Below are 17,614 nucleotides of genomic sequence, written 5' to 3' on the forward strand. Positions count from 1 at the left end.
TTATTTGAGAGAGAGAGAGAATGAGAGATAGAAAGCACGAGAGGGAAGAGGGTCAGAGGGAGAAGCAGACTCCCTGCTGAGCAGGAAGCCCGATGCGGGACTCGATCCCGGGACTCCAGGATCATGACCTGAGCCGAAGGCAGTCGCTTAACCAACTGAGCCACCCAGGCGCCCTCCCTGGGGTCTTGAGATCCTTTCAAGGGATGCACTTTTGGGAGAGAAATCTACATGGGCCCTGAGTGTCCCTGGACATTTTTGCTGTGTATGACAGAATACAAGGCTCTGACTGTTCTTTACCTGGGATATTTCTCAGGATCGTGTTTACAGGGGGCAAACCTGAAAGATTTATGTCTCTCTTGGACAAGGAGCAGGCTGCTGACTGCTTGCTATAAAATGATAGATCTCCCAAGCTCAGTGTTTCTCACCTTTAATGCAACCCACTGCATATGCAGGCATCCATCTCAGGCTTACTGTGTTACCCTTCCCCAACCCCAGGAGGGACCAAAGCAAATAAAAATGCTCTTGCTTGCTGTGCTGTGTATAATAAAGATTTTTTTCTCTGATTCAAGAGTTTTGTTTCTTCTTACAGCATCCCTGAAGCAGTAACCGGCTAACTTACTAGCTTCTAAGTAGGGTAAGATCAAATCCCTGACCCTGAAATCCATGGGGTCCCCTATTATTACAATACTGTTAGATGTTATTTGCCTTTTTTACTCTGTTGGCATTTATACTGATGATGCAAAAACAACGGTGAGTGAAAACTGCTGGCATCTGAGTATGACCAAGGCCATGGTACCAAACTGGAGTCACTGTTAATGCTACACATTTAGTCAAAAAAGGATCCCTGGGGGTTCCTAACCTATCTCCTTGATGAGACAGTAAAAATTATTAATCTTATTAAATTTTGATCCCAAGTTAATAGCTTTTAAATATTGTGTGAGACAAAATAGGAAATACACAAAAAGACTTCTGTTTCATACCAAAGTACAAGGGTTGTCTTGGGGGAAAGCACTGGTTCAACTGTTTGAGTTGCAGGCTGAATTAGTACTTAAATTTTTTAAGATTTTACTTATTTATTTGACAGAAAGAGACACAGCGAGAGAGGGAACACAAGCAGAAGGAGTGGGAGAGGGAAAAGCAGGCTTGCCACGGAGCACGGAGCCCAATGCAGGGCTTGATCCCAGGACCATGGGATCAAGTCCTGAGCCAAAGGCAGACACTTAACGACTGAGCCACCCAGGCACCCCAAGAACTAGTCACTTTTTTAATGGAACGCCATTTTCACTTGAAAGAATGACTGACATGCAAGCTATGGTTATTCAGATGTTCTCAAAAGCAAATGAAGTTAGCCTCTCAGTTTAATGAAAACAACCGAAAAGATTTGTTGTCCATGAAAAAAATTTAAGTTTTCAAGTGAAAATTAAAAGCTTAGGGAAGGGTTACTTGGGTGGCTCAGTGGTTAAGCGTCTGCCTTCAGCTCAGGTCACGATCCCTGGGCCCTGGGATCGAGCCCCGCATCGGGCTCCCTGCTCTGCAGGAAGCCTGCTTCTCCCTCTCCCACTCCTCCTGCTTGTGTTCCCTCTCTCGCTGTGTCTCCCTCTGTCGAATAAAGAAATAAAGTCTTTAAAAATGAATAAATAAAAGATTTAAAAAAAAAGTTCACTGGTTTCAGCTTTTATATTGCAATTAACACTCAAGAGACTACTACCTACTGAATTTTGGTATGGTATCAAAAGAGAAGAGCCACAATTTCTAAAAAGGTTATTAAAATATTCTTCCCTTTCCCAGCTACGTATCTGGATGAAACTAGATTCCATATAATTCAACCAAAAAACAACACAACAGATCACAGTAGACCAAATGTGGAAGCGTTTCATAACACTGAAAAACAAATGTCTTCAAAACAGATTTTGAGATTTTGAGGATGACAGATTATAAGAGAAACTAGATTGTTTTGGGAGGCTAGTCCTAACCTACTGAGGCTGAGAGAACAGACTTTCATGATTGGGTCAAGAGAAATTAGGGCTGAACAGAATATACTAACCCTGTTTTGTGGCATCTGGAGAAGAGCAGAAAAAAGAAAAATGGGAAATGTGAGGAAGGGGTTTAAAAGGGGGAAGTAAGGGGAGAAAAGTCATCACTAGAAATAATCAAATTTGCTTAGAAGTCCAGGAAGAAAACTTAAAAAGTGATATGCCACTTCATTTTTTTTCTTCCCTCCAAAATTATTTCCAGTATTATAAAAACAAAAATCCTAAAATAATGTATTGAATTAAAAAACAGAGGCCCAGAACAGGAAAGGGCTAGGCTGGATTAATAATTCAGATTTGGGAGGGCGCCTGGGTGGTTGAGTCAGTTAAGCATCCAACTCTTGATTTTGGCTTGGGTCATGATCTCAGGTTTGTGGGATGGAGCTCCATGCTCAGCAGGGAGTCTGCTTGAGATTCTCTCTTGCCTTCTCCCTCTGCCCCTCCCTGCTGTGCACTCTCTCTAAAATAATAAATGAATAAATCTTAAAAAAAATTCAGACTTGGAAACAATCAAAATTTCTGCAACAGAAATTTCAAAGTAAATATTAAAATGCTTTGGATATCAACATTTTTTTTTTGTTTCTTAAGTCTGTGATGTATTTATTATGACACTTTGGAAAAAACTCTGAACTTTAATGAACTGGTTGAAGATAATTTTTCTTCCTTCTAATTATTATTCTACCAGAGGATCTATAAACAAAGACCAGTCTCCAGAGAAGAGTAATACAGAAGTGTTATACATTAAAAGAAGGTATATTCAATCTAGTTTCTAGAAACAAAACTAGGGGGAATAGGACATTTGCTCTGACTGAGAAGACAGGGTAGGGTGCTCACACACATTTTCTCCAAGCCTATGTAAGCCCCAGCTTAGGCTGCCATGTGCCCTTGTATAAATGGTACAATCATTACTTTTATCTAATAAAAGATGAAAAGAGAGAATTGATCATTAAAAGAATACAGTAACTTTTTTTTTAACGAAGTTCAGTAATATAACATAAGCAAATTTATTTCAAGTTCCTCTCTTGGAAAAGGTACTATGTGTTTAGATGATGTAAACCAAATTTGACTTTGCCACAGAAATCATTTGATAGTTACATATCTTGACTAATGGTCTAATTTCTAACTTTCATTCAGATGATGAAAAACATATTTATCATATACTTGTATATGACAATCTCTTTTTAAATAAGCATGTAGATTTATTTATTTTAAATCAGTTCAGTACATGATAGATTGGTCTTGCAGTTTTTAATTAAAATAGAAATTTCTAAATACAGCAGTGTCTGCTCAAGCAACAAGTATCTGTAAGGTAAAACAGGTGGTTTTGTTGTCATTGTTTTTAGGTAGGCTCCAAAACTAGCGTGGACCCCAACACGGGGCTTGAACTCATGACCCTGAGATCAAGACCTGAGCTGAGATCAAGAGTCAGATGCTTAACCAACTGAGGCACCCAGGTGCCTCAAAATAAGGTATTTCGATAGAACTATATCCACATGAATAAGAGAAAAAGGAAACCTGGAAAGGTTTCTATATACCTTCTAGCTAAAAAAACAACCTAACCAAATTATTAATGGCTCCAGATACTAAACTGCTAAAGGAAGGGAGGAAAAGGCTGTGAGTTCTATTTTAAGAGTTCTTTCTGCAAAACCTAACTGGTTTCATATTATGGTTTGTTGTTAGAGCAGTATTTAAAATTACAGATGGGAGGCTTTATCAGCTACATTTTCACAAAAATTGCTATTATGTATTAACGTGTGTCAAGGTATTCATAATAACAATAGTCTACTATAAAGCTTTCATAATGCCTATGAACCCAGGTACTTGGACAATATACAGCAACTTGACAAATATAGTTTAAGAGACTTGCAGTAGAAAAAGTGAGAAGCTATAGGGGGCCTAAACTCAGAGAGAGAGATCCTTAAGTGGGAACTGCATCTGAAATCCAGTGTATAGGAGAAATAAACAGTTCAAGGATGGGGATGCCATCCAAGACACAGACTTGTGAGGCTAGGATTTTATAAGTTACAGAAGTCCAGAAAGTAAAGCAGGGTTAAAGTTCATACCCTGCCTGCTGAAACTGTCATACATAACAACTAGAGGAACACACCAATGTCTCTCATTGAAGGACCATCTATAGAGCAACAAAATGGTAGGGAGCATTCTGTCTTCTGAAGCCATGATTATGTCATTTTAAAAAGGTTATAGTAAATGAAATGCTCTTTCAAACTCCCCAGTTAGTAATTTATGTATGTATGTATGTATGTATGTATGTATATACAGATGTATCTATGTATGTAATCTCTGCACCCAACGTGGGGCTTGAACTCATGACCCCCAAATCAAGGGTCACATGCTCTACTGAGTCAGCCAGGCACCCCAGCTTTCAGTTTATATAATGTTCTCCAAAGTGGCCTACAGTAATAATTTTGGTTCTTGCCTAGAAATTATTCTTTTTCCATTAAAATCTTGCAGAAAATTTACATATCTGTGCACATATTACCAAAATATAGGCATTTAAGAATATGTTTTCTTTTCTCTACTTGAAGTAAATGTTGAGCCCCTGGCTCAAGCCTACCTTCAGCTCACCACGAATTTTTTTTTTTTAAATTAAGGTCCAACATGTTTTATCTGTACCATAAAATTATGAGTGTTTCAGTGTATCATATAATTAAGACTTCACATTGTCTTATAATGTTTGCTAATTGCTTTGGGTCTCCAAATCCTTGTTTCTCCAACCAGATTATGTAGCTCCTTAAAGGAGATGGATCTTGTCGTCCTCCTTTTTTGTATTCCTGTCACTGACTAGCAAGAGAGAGCAAATAGAAGGGAGTTCAAATACTTCTTGTCTAAGTGACTGACAAGTGAATTTTTAGACATCAGCTTTCTTCAAACATGTCAGAGCCTCTGTATATACTAGAATTGCCAGGTACAGCACATCTTATTTCCTCAATATTAGCACTGATGGCAGCTCCACAGCTGCATCATTGTTTTACTCTTCTAAACCCACAAAATCTTTGCCGCGCCTCAAAGCTACCATATATCTGCTGATCTAATCATAATGATAGCTACATTAGAAATGTGCCAACTGTCTAACCAGCATCTTTCAGTAACAAGTGCATTCTTTGTACTTTTATACTTTTGCTTGACACATATAAATCAGATGAAAAAAGACATGTGTAAAGAATAAACTAGAAATATATACAAAAAATCAGAAATAAAGCAAAAATCAGTTCTTTGGACAATAAACACATGAGCTCTATTTAAATAAATAGTTAGAAGTTCAAATAAACTCACACTATACTTTGTATCCTGAATCCTAGACTCTGAAATGACTTTACAACAGTCAATAATGTTGGTTTTGTTTATTAAATCAAGACTTTAAGCCAGAGGGCAGGGACAGTATTTCTTTGTTCTTCTAGTGCCTCGCCGTGTCAGGTACACACAGCAGTTCAGTTAATGAATGAGTGAAGAAAATTTACCAATATCACCAAATTCTTCTATGTATTCTATATTATTGCTCTCTACATATCTTCTGGCATCCAAACACTCTAACTAGACTTTTCTGTAACTTCCACAAAAACAAAAAGTAGGATAGAAAGATGAGGGCAAACAATTTTTGTCAAACCCTAGGCAACTAGAATAGTATTTAGTTTGGCAACTGAAGTGCTTCCCAGAAGCAGTATTATAAAAATCTATTTCCAAGATCTTAAAAATGACCAGTATATTACAATCTTGGCTTTTAAAAAAGTAAATTAAACAAAACCAATTTATATTTACATTAAGAAACACAATTTGTTATTTAAATAACTGCTCTCATAAGTTACTACGTCTGACAATGGTGTTCTACAAATAAGAGAGAGTAGTTTTGTGAAGAATAAGTAGGTCTATTTTTGTGTTATTTAATTTTGTAAATATTTTCAATTTTTAAAATTGGCTATAAGAAAAGAGTAACAACAAGCAATAGTTTCTTGGTTCTCTAAAACACTGCTCAGCTATTCTCTGGAAAGTCTACATCCATGTTAGAATTTTTGAAATTGTTCTTAAGAGGAGAAGCTATGATATTTTTTTCCTCTGAGATTAACAGTGATAGGATGCAGGAAGTTGAATTTACTATTAAATTCTGCCAAGGTCCTCTACTTTTCACTAGTATTTATCATATTTATATTATTATATATAATCATATTTATCATATATATTATATTTATCATATAAATTAAACATTACACCCCACACCCCTGATCTGTGGTACCTTCTGCTGTATACCACAGTCTACAATTAAATTGTAGTCTACCATTAAATTCTGCCAAGGTCTTCTACTTTTCACTAGTATTTATCATATAACTAATCACATAAATTAAACATTACACCCCACACCCCTGATCTTTGGTACCTTCTACTGTATACCACAGTATCCCATGATACTTTAAAAATACATCTACAAAATCTCTGGTACTCTTCAAGAAGAGGAGCTTATTTCCTCGCCTCTGGGGCACCTCGTAACTTATTTCTAATGAGCAGAATAAAGTGGAAGTGAAGGTATGTGATTTTTAGAGACTAGGTCATATAAAGCCCTGTGGCTTCCTCCTTGCTCTCTCTCTTAGATCTCTTATGTTCTTACTTTGAGGAAGTAATTGGCCAGGTTGTGAGGAAAGGCACACATGGAAGTCTCCTGCCAACAGTCATGTCAGTGAGCCATCCTGGAAGTGGGTCCTCCACCACACCAACCCTTTAGATGACTGAAGCCCTTGCCCATGTCCTGACTTTAATCACATGAGATCTTGAACCAGAACCATCTAGCTAAGTGACTCCCATATTTCTGACCCACAGGCACTGAAATAATAAATATTTGTTTTAAGCTGTTAAGTTTGGGGGTAAAATTTGGGGTACTTTATTGTATGATGGATGATGCAATGACCCCTCTGCCAAAATATCTCATCAAGAAAGACTGTGGAAACTATGGTGGTGTACAAGAAGTGCAACTCAGGGGAGTCTGGGTGGCTCAGTCGGATAAGTGTCCAACTCCTGATTTTGGCTAGGGTTGTGATCTCAGAGTGTGGGACTGAGCCCTGTGTCGGGCTCCGCACTGGGCACGGAGCCTGCTTGGGGTTCTCTCTCTCCCTCTGCTCACCCTCTCACCCCCCGCCAATAAAAATAAGAAGTGAAATTCAGGTTTTCCATTAAACTGAGTTACTTTTCCCCTAATGCCTCTAAACTATAAGCAGAGTACTAAGGGTCATCCAATTATACAAGCTCTGCTGTCTTGACTTTTTTTTTTTTAAGATTTAGTTTTAGAGAGCGCATGCATGTTCGTGTGCACCGGGGTGGGGGGTGCACTGGGGAGGGGCATAGGGGGAGAGAGAGACAATCTCAAGCCAACTCCCCACTAAGCATAGTGCCCAATGCAGGGCTTGATCTCGACCCTGAGATCATGACCTGAGCCAAAATCAAGAGCCGGACACTTAACTGACTGAGCCACCCAGGCACCCCTTGACCTCTTTATGTCCTTTTAGAAGTCAAAGGACTCTTGCATGCTCTGTGTAGGAATACCATGAACAGAGGTTGAACTTTAAATTTCATGTTTCTCAAATAAAATTTTCTAAAAGCTTCTTTCCCCTCAATATTCCCTTTTCCTCTATTCTTTGTCTCATTTTCCAAGGCATTCAAAGTTGGCATTTGCCATGTCAATGGGTCTTTCGCCTGTCAAATATCCTAACCAAATCCTAAACAAAACAGTCTAAAGAAAACAAATCTTCAAACCACTCACCAAACTGAAGGAAAGGACTGGGGGTGATTAGTAGTTTCTTTGTGTTATTGGTTCAAAGCATTTCTATTAACTTAGTAATTCATTACAGAGGCTAGGCCAACTGATTGGGAATGTGATTTCTAGAAATCATTTAGTTTTTAAGAAGACTAATATAAAAGTATATTGAAAATAGAAAAAAAATGAACTGTACCATTTTCTTAGCCATTTCTGCATCATACCCTGCAGTTTTTATATGTAGATGTATACTTTTACAAAATTGCAACTGATAACCATGATACTTTTTCATTTTGGAAAAACCCTGATATATCCAAAATTGAAATACTTTCAGAACAGATTTCCCTTGTATTAACTAAATTTAATTATAACTCAGTATGTATAGATCAACATATATGCCAATTGAAAAGATTTTAATTCCAATTACTTAATTAGGAAGAATTTTTCTAAATGAAGCCTAACTTTTTACAATATACAGCCAGCTCTCAAATATTCAATAAATCCAATTTATTCATTCTTTTAGAATATATTTACTCTTCTTTTTAATCTGTTATATATTTAGTGCTCATTAACACTTTGCCTCTGGATATATAAAGAAACATGAGAAAGCTGAAATACAAAAGAGTTAATTTTTATTTTTATTAAATGGTTACAGTATAAGGAGAATGAGTTGATGAGCTATTCAAAGTATTAAATACGTGGCTGTCAGATAAACATTTCACCTACTAGTAAAGATCATTAAGAGAACTCATTGAATTTAGATTTATTTCTTACTTGGAGCTTTATTTTTTTCCCTTCTATTGTCTGTCTACAAATTAAGGTTACAATTGATGCAACATTTAATTCTTTTTTTTTGTATGTTCTTCCAGTTTTTTTTTAAATTTTTATTGTTATGTTAATCACCATATATTACATCATTAGTTTTTGATGTAGACATTATTAATTCTTTAGAAATAAGCCATCTCTGACATAATTTGTTACTTATATTTAAAGTTAGCCCAGGTATCCAGACATATATTTTACAAACAAAAGACATCTTATAAAAATAAAACAAATGTAATTTAAAAAACAATTCTGTTGAAGGTTCCCACCGAACACTTACTGACTGAAAAATAAACTCTAAAACTTCCATAAACAATGACAAATTACCCAAATATAAAATAAATGAAATTATTAACATATCTAAAAGCCTTTTACACCATCCCATTTGTTCTAACCAAGACTAATCTTTTCAAAAACACCTTCTTCTCTATATTTGGAACTGAGATGCCAGATAATAATCTTCAAAGAAATGTTATAACTGGAGTACAGGAATTTTGAATCAAAATTAATGGTAAATGGCAAATAATATTTAGAAGTCCCTGAAACAGGAAAGTGGAACGTATAGTTTACTTAAGCACTAAATTTATAAGTCACCATTTTACAGTTCAATTATTTTATAATATACTATAATAGACCCAATCATAAAATTGTATTTCAGAAGTCAGAATCACTGTTTCTGAATTTTGTCTTTTGCAAAATAAACCTAAACATATTCCAGTGCCAGGGTGTCTTGTGTTTATCAGCATTTTCAGATAAATGGAAATTGCAGTGGGGGTGAAGAGATGATGATCCAAATAAAAAAGAATGATTTAAAAAAAAATGAAACGGGAGATACTTTAGAGAACTTCCCATTTAAAAATTTTTATATATAGAAATGTATCTAAATTGGATTTCTCATATTTGATGTTAAATGCAAACAAGTTAAGATAGTCTTTAGTTATGGGAGGGGTGCCTGGGTGGCTCGGTCGTTAAGCATCTGCCTTTGGCTCAGGTCATGATCCCAGAGTCCTGGGATCGAGCCCCGCTCCGTGGGGAGCCTGCTTCTCCCTCTCCCACTCCCACTGCTTGTGTTCCCTCTCTTGCTGTGTTGTGTTTCTATCAAATAAATAAATCTTAAAAAAAAAAAAAAAGATAGTCTTTAGTTATGGGATTAGTAACTGAATAACCCTGGCACACAAAGCTAAAATCTTCTACCTTATCTAGAAGAAAAGAAATAAACATAGCATTCTTGACTTAAATGGTCTTATGGATGTTAAAAGTCCTCATTTACTGGGAGATCTTACTTTACTCAAAAGCTGTTTCATCCTACTAAAACCTAACTCATAAAAAAAATTCCTTTTTAAACATTTCAATGATTCATAAAAACATGGAGAACAATATGCATCTATATATCCACTACCTTGATTTAACAAGTGTTAGCATTTTGCTTAAGCTCTTTTCTTTAAAAAAAAAAAAAAAGTTGTAGACACAACTGAAGCCCTCTTTTTTCCCTTCCCAGAATCAGACTCTTCTTTCTCCAATTGTAGAGGTGATCATTTTTCTAAAGAAGTTGTGTAACTTTCCTGTCCATGTTCTTATACTTTTACTATATACTTGTGTTTTAATAAACAGTCATATTTTATATTTTAAAAAGTTTAAATTATTCCCATTTTATCATTTTGTAATTTCCACTTTTTATTCAACACTGTTTCTGAAATCTAAGCATCTAATATATAAATATTTAGTTAATTTTAATTTTTCTAAAGTGTTTCATGTAAAGGTGTACCATTCTGCTACTGATGGATGTTTAAGCTGTTTCTAAACAATGTAGCTTGAACATCCTCGTATATGTCTCCTTGCAGATACAGAATCTTCCTTTTTATGTTGTTTCAGTGAAGCTTGAACATCCTCGTATTTATCTCCTTGCAGATACAGAATGTTCCTTTTATATTGTTTCCTTTTGCTTAAACTGGTTAGGTAGATTTTTTAAAAAATTAAGCACAGGCAATTGAAGAAAAAAACCAGAGTGTTGTTTTCTAATCCAGAATCATCTGTGCCTTACTATCTACTTTAGTTAAATGTTTTATTTCTTTGTTAAATGCCTGTGGTATAGAAAAGAGAGTAACAGGAAACATGAAACAAACCTAAGCCTTTATTTTACTTGGAAATAGTGCTTCTATTTAGAAACATGTCATTTGTTTGTGTATAAACAGAATTTCTGTTTAAATTCCAGTGGTGGATCTACCTCAGGAAAATAAAACAAGGAAGATGTGTTATGTAACCGCATTTGAATGCTGCTTTTTGCAGAAGCAATGGTAGGATTGAGAAGAATCTTGACCACCTTCTCCCCTGTTCCTGCCCACCCAAATTTGATAGAATACTGACTGAATAATTCAGGAAGTCTGTGGAACCTGACTTCTCATTTCTTATTTCCTTTAGGGAATAAACCAGCAGTGCAGTCTACCTTTAATTCTTTTTCTCTCGGTATTCCTGATTTTACTTTATCATGTGGCTGATCAAGAGTCAAATTATTCTTCCTTGCTTCACTGTCTTCAAGCAGGGGAACATAGCCAAAACTGTTATCTGCAAGACAAAAACCTCTTGCATGTAAGCAGAGAACCCTTTCTTTTGGTACCACATGGAAAAAATAAGAACAAACCAGGAACCCTAATTTTAAAGAGATTTTAAACTTCAAAAATTCTTTAGATAATAATTATTTTAACAATTAAAATTTTTCCCATTTTGATTTTTTTCATTCCCACTAAATACACAAAACTCCTACTCCCAAAATAAGTGGTGTAAAAAATACGTAGAATTTAGAAAACTAGAAACTCTTTGCAACTTAGTATCAATAATAGCAATTAAACTTTTACTAGGCCGTATTTCCAGGTATGCATCCTTTGTTTAAGATAATTATTTGCATAACTACTCCATACTTATTCTAGGAAAAGGAGAAAATGCAGACATGCCAAAAATAAATAAATAAAAGCTGCCCACAACTTTTATGACCTGTGAATTATTCCTGTTAACATTTTGGTTTATATTTTATCACAGTTTTTCTTTTTCTATACATATAAATTCAAACAAGAATTTTTTGCACACATAAAATTATATTTTTTTATCCTGCTTTGTTCATTTTTCTACATATTATGAATATGTCTCATGTTAGTAAGTTAACATCTGTTATCATCACTTTTTCTTGGCTACATAGCTATTTGTGATACAAAGGACTAACTTAACTGTTGAACACTTCTTTATTTCTAATTTTTCATTATTAGAAGTTATATTGTGATAAGCATCCTTGCATACACGTCTTTGAGTTCTTGAACAAATATTTTCTTATGACGTATTTTTAGGATTTGAATTTTTCATTTAAAAGGCACAGACATTTAAGAAAGTTTTTGCTATTTACTGATAAATCGTCTTCTAGGAAGTTTCATCAACTGAGAATTCTACAGTATAGTATATGTGAATGTTCATTTCCCCATACCCTACAAGTATCCATTTCTTAAATAAAAATATGTAACTGCACCACAGTTATTAAGATATCAGAACTACTGAGAAACAATGGAGAAATACAAAAGAAAAACCCGATTTCCACCTTTCTTTTCCCCAAGAGGTTCAAGAAATACATAGAAAATTAGTATAAACATACCTTGACTGGAATTCACAAGAAGTAACTGCGATTTTAGCTTATCAATAATAGTTTGTTGAAGTGACAGCTGTTCCTGTTGCTCACGTATTCTCTGCTCATAGTTCTCAGTCTGCTGACATAAAAACCAGTTAGCCTGATATTTACTGACACACATGTACATATATTTACTGTCCACTAATAATTAATTACATATAGATATGAGCTGCTCTACTGCCATTTCCCAGGTATTGAGCATGTTATTTGTGAACTAAAAACTGGCTCCAACAGTGTATTAGTAATCATTATAAACATCACTGGTTTAAAACACGTAAAACACTGTAAAATTTAAAAAAATCATCTTAATTAAAGAAATTTCAGTTAATAGTTCAATGTATGGTTTCTTGGTCCTTCAGTTAGGATAAAAATTGTAATTTAGAATTCAGTCCCTAATGACAACAACAAAAAAGCATGAATGACAAAATGGATGCTATATTATCCTATAAAAATACCCTACTAATAAGAAATGTTAAGATTTCATATCTTTTAAATAAACAGTTTTGAATTTGTAGAGTATAAAACCACAAAGAAAGCATAAATAAGACCCTATGAAAATCAAAGGAACAAGTACAAATTATAAAATTATATTGATTAGAAATTTCTTTTCTCAGATTACATTTTAAGAAGTCGACAATATGTGGTTAATCCTTACTGGGTATCTTAAATATAATAATTTCCCTTATATTTTTAATCCACTCATCTTGCTATTTTATTGCAATGGCTGTGAGAATTAAGCAATGAAAGAAGATAGCAGTTTGCATTAGAGAAGAACAGATGTTAACAAACCTTTAAGCAAATATGAAAATGCTGCATTACAACTACCAAATTAGTACAAAGTCTTAAAAATATATTACCAACAAATAAAAGAATTCTTTATCAATTTTTATCACTGGTGCAACAATGACTAAATCGTAAATTCCTTGAATGAAAAATAGGGTCCTAATAAGCTCAGAATGTCCTTCAGTAGATACTAAATTTTTGATTTTGAGGGGCACCTGGGTGGCTGTCGGTTAAGTATCTGCCTTCAGCTCAGGTCATGATCCCGGGGTCCTGGGATCAAGCCCCATGTTGGGCTCCCTGCTCAGCAGGGAGCCTGCTTCTCCCTCTCCCTCCGCTGCTCCCCATGCTTGTGCTCTCACTCTCTCTCTGTCAAATAAATAAATAAAATCTCAAAAAAATATTTGATTTTGAACTGAATTTTTATCAAAGTTCAAAATTAGTGAAATTATTCTTTTCAGAGACCAATATGCTTAAAGTTCTTTATAAATTATACAGCTGTTTCTAGATTCCCAAAATAAATTAGCTTAGGAAATTAAAGCAAAATACCACATTTTCCCAAATAAAGGGTGAAATTTTGTAAGTAATACACTTCAACCAAGAATAACTGACAGAGCTGATAAATAACTCAAGTGGTTTGTTATCTTTGCATGTTGCCTGAGAGTAGTGTTATATAACTTGATACTCCCATAGAGTTCTGCGAAGTAATTTATACATAGGAGATATTTAGTACATCCTTGATGGGAAAAAAAAAAAAAGGAAATAAAGAATCCAAGTTAAAAAAAAAAGCTAAATTTTATTATTATAAATAGAAGAATGTATGTTGTGAGTCCATCTGGACCATATGACCTATAATTATGAGTCTTGGAACTAAACTTTAAACACTAGGGCCAGGCCTCTCAGGACAAGACATCTTACTCCTACATAAATTTATATCCAAACCCCTAGAGTGAGTAGGAGGATTTTTAAAGGTCAATAGCAAATTCTGTAATAGCTTAAATTTACCTGGGCTGAAAAAAAAAAAAAATTTACCTGGGCTACAAAGAACTACCAGGCTAAGCAATCAGCAAACATGTGGATGTTATTTCTTCACTATCTACTTCTGTGTATTTACAACTTTCTCCAAAGAACTCAAAGCTCTTCATAAACACTGACCAATAAATGCCCATTCTTTCACTACATTTCGACAGGTAAAAGTATTCTACTATTCAGACATTAAGTAACCAGTACAAAAACTTAGCAATTAGAGACAGGCCCAGAATAAGTGTGTAAGTTACTCAAACCTCAGCCCACTCTCCTTCTACTATATATTTTTTTCCCACCTTCATGGAAAACCAAAGGACTTATATTTTCTTTCAGAACCAACTCAGAAGGCTCTGATAGGTAATATTCATCTTTTAGTCTCCAGCTTAAAAACATACTTTAGCACACCTACATATAAAATATTATAGTAAATGAATAATGCTGCAAATGTATTCACTGGCTGGGAAAAATTTCAAGTTGAAGTTCGAAACTATTTCTTAAACTACTTAATAAAGTACTTTATAAACTCTAGCAAACTCTGTAATAACTTAAAAACTGATATTCTGGAAGTACAGTAGGGGAAAAAGAATAGCAATGGTCCTTGTTTTCTTACTGCTTTTTCCACATACTTACATTATAGCAATTATAGTATTCTAGTCTAATTATATTTCTGATTTCGCTTTAGACTATGACCTCTTCAAGGGCAGAGGCTATTTTCTTCTGGTATCTCTAGAGTATATAGCAGAGTGACTGGCAAATTTTGAGATGCTCAGTAAATATTAGTGGAATAAATAGACTTTAAGTTGTTAATTAAGTTGTTAAGTATCAGAGAAATAGACATGACTTCAGAAGGTACCTGAAAGAATGGAGAAAAGGCTTTGCTTATATTCTATAAGGGAAACAGGAAAAATGGAGACAGGTCAGTAGGTAAGACAAAAGGACATTAAGTTTGAGAAAATGGGTACAAAAGATAGGCAATTAGCTAAAGATCTTTTTTTTCTTTGAAAAAAGGGAAGCTTATACCATCGGCAAAAACGGTACTAATTCCAGAAAAGAAAATACATATTCAAAAAATAGTATAAAGATTTTGACCACAAGGCTATGAGAGGGAAAGTCCAGAAGAAGATATTGTATCAAATTGGGAAATAACCAGTAGAATTAAATTTATTTGTTATATTTGGAAACTGAAACAGTAAGTTTTTTTTCTTTTCATTACATGCTTTTGTTCACTAAACAGAGCTGAATAAATGTACAACCTGAAAAGTCCTTTTAAAAGGTGAGATAATTGTTGTACTGTCAAAGTATTTTTTTAAAAAACAATACAATTACAAACCAAGTACATTCCAGCCCTATCAAAGACCCCACAAAACAGAAAAATCACTAACAACCACATTGAAAATGTACAACAGCAATGTCTTGTCAACACTTCTGTACAGAGCACAGACATGACAGCTAAAACAGACAGAAGAGAAGATGCTTTTGACAGCCAGTGTGTGTGAACGATTCTCCGAGTCAGATGGCAGCAACAAGTTACCAACTAGGAGGTCTGCATGACAACTAACCATCCATCTGTATCAAACACCATCTGGCCAAGACGACTCTGGCTTCTGTGTATTTGACACTCCTTCCAGCTCCAAAGACTAGTAAAACAAGTGGTCTACCAGCATCTAAAGAGGTAAACAGGTACTTAGGTACTTGTGCCGTAATGTACTCTGTACTCTTTCTTAGTGTTCAAAAGCAAAACTTAAAACAATGCCCATCAATATAGTACACATTTTAAGTTTATTAAAGATGGTCGTTCATACATGTCCTTCCCTGCTCATAAACAAAGCAGAAAGCTTATCTTTAGAACTGTCCCTTTATCCAGGGAAAATTTCAATTCATCTTCAAAACTAAGGCAGCATATTCTCTATAATTTTGGGTATACAGCTGCTCAAGTTTTCATGGGTTTCATAAATATTAAAACAGTTCTATAAATTGAATTTTTTTTCCCTAGACACTGAAAACTGTCATTTTCATATTTTCCAAAGCACTTATTTCCCAGATGGGGGAACAAAAGTTCAAGTGCCCTTTGTCATCAATGATACTTGCAAAAGGTCAAACATTGTCTCTTTTCATCCTCAAGAACTAACCTCAATGTTCTGAAAAATACCACTGTTTTCCTCCAGGTATAAAGACAATAGGAATTAAATAAACTGAACGGGTTAAAAAAAGAATCTCAATTTAAAAACCTTTCAGACTGTTCCAAGATTAACAAAGAGAACAAAAGCTTTATAGAAGGCTACCACAAATGCTCTCAATAAGGAAACTCCAGTTCATGAAGTAAGACAAATAATAACTGTCCCAATATATAACACTTTGATCACAAACTACCTTATCTTGAAACTCTGGGTAAACTAAATTATCAACTTCAATTTTAAGTTAAAAAAAGACATTGTATAGGATTAGCAACTCAGAGATCTTGGTTTACACAGCTTAGTCTTCAACCATTTTCTGCTATATTTTCTTATAACTAGGTTACAAGTCCTGCTATACAATCCTCCCACCCCCCAGCCCGATCAAGACTTAACCTAGACCTGTAATTTGACAGATCAGATTATCAATCTGATTATCTACTATTTAGTGACAGTGCTGCCACCAATTTCTCAGCATGCCAAATGGTAAAGAATGACAAACTATTTTTATTTTACGATCTTGTGTTTTGGTTCTGATTAATTTACTTATTAGTCTCTCTGAGCTTTGGTTTCTTTCTTTCTGAAATGAAAATGATATTTGCTGGAAGGACTGAAGGAAATAGTGTGTATAAATTATCTGGTGTATAATAAGCTTTTTGCAAATATTAGTTCCTTTCCTTTAATAATGAGCAAGGTATCTATATAATATGTTACCATAGCATGTAGCGTATGCATCCATTAACTAAAGCCCTGATTACCACTGAACATGGACAACATGTATTCAGACTCCCAACACAACTTTCCCATGCTCTAAGCCAGTTTTCTCAGTCTTTCTTCTAGTTCATTGTAACCCAGGACTCAGAAGTTTCTTTTTGAGCTCTCTCAAAGCTCAAAAAAAAAAAAAAAAAAAAAAAAAAGCTCAAAGCTCAGTGGTACCTCCACTGAATCAAAAACATTCTGTCAAGCAAAAAAACTAAAAACCTGGTTGTCCAAAGTTTACAAAAAGAAAAAATAGTCAAAAATGATTAAGGAACAATTAATGGCTGTTAAAAATTACAAAAGTAGCACAATTGTTGAGAAAATGCAAAAACAACAAAAATGTCTACCATCACTACCATTACAAAACCCCACATATGTACAAGGTAAAAAGTGAGTCTTTTCCTTTACTGTGACTTCCATTCCTCCTGAGTTAACTACTGACACTTTAGTATGTACCCTTTCAGAACTTCTGTGCACATACAGATATGTAAGTAACAGAAGTTACTTACAAAAGAAAGATACATTTTTAAAAAACTGTTCTGTAGCCAAAATTTTCAACAATACATTATCATCATATGATCATTTCACTGAATACTTAACT

At 34.6% G+C, this 17,614-nt stretch overlaps 1 protein-coding gene across 5 annotated transcripts in view; it reads right to left on the minus strand.

Annotated features, from left to right (window-relative positions):
- The window catches only part of TANK (TRAF family member associated NFKB activator), a 94,474-nt gene that overhangs the window by 22,797 nt on the left and 54,063 nt on the right, over positions 1–17,614 (minus strand). For 4 of the 5 annotated variants that reach the window (XM_025852624.2, XM_073883433.1, XM_025852619.2 and 1 more), the window contains exons 3-4: positions 12,245–12,356; positions 11,054–11,172 (exon numbers count right to left, since the gene is read on the minus strand). In XM_025852624.2, the coding sequence (XP_025708409.1) occupies positions 11,054–11,172; positions 12,245–12,356 (231 nt within the window). The remainder of the gene's footprint in view (positions 1–11,053; positions 11,173–12,244; positions 12,357–17,614) is intronic. The other variant, XM_025852631.2, reaches the window with a different exon arrangement.

The sequence above is a fragment of the Callorhinus ursinus genome, unplaced genomic scaffold (assembly GCF_003265705.2).
Source record: "Callorhinus ursinus isolate GAN/ISIS: 27379988/994484 unplaced genomic scaffold, GSC_fseal_2.0 scaffold2, whole genome shotgun sequence".
Taxonomy (NCBI): domain Eukaryota; kingdom Metazoa; phylum Chordata; class Mammalia; order Carnivora; family Otariidae; genus Callorhinus; species Callorhinus ursinus.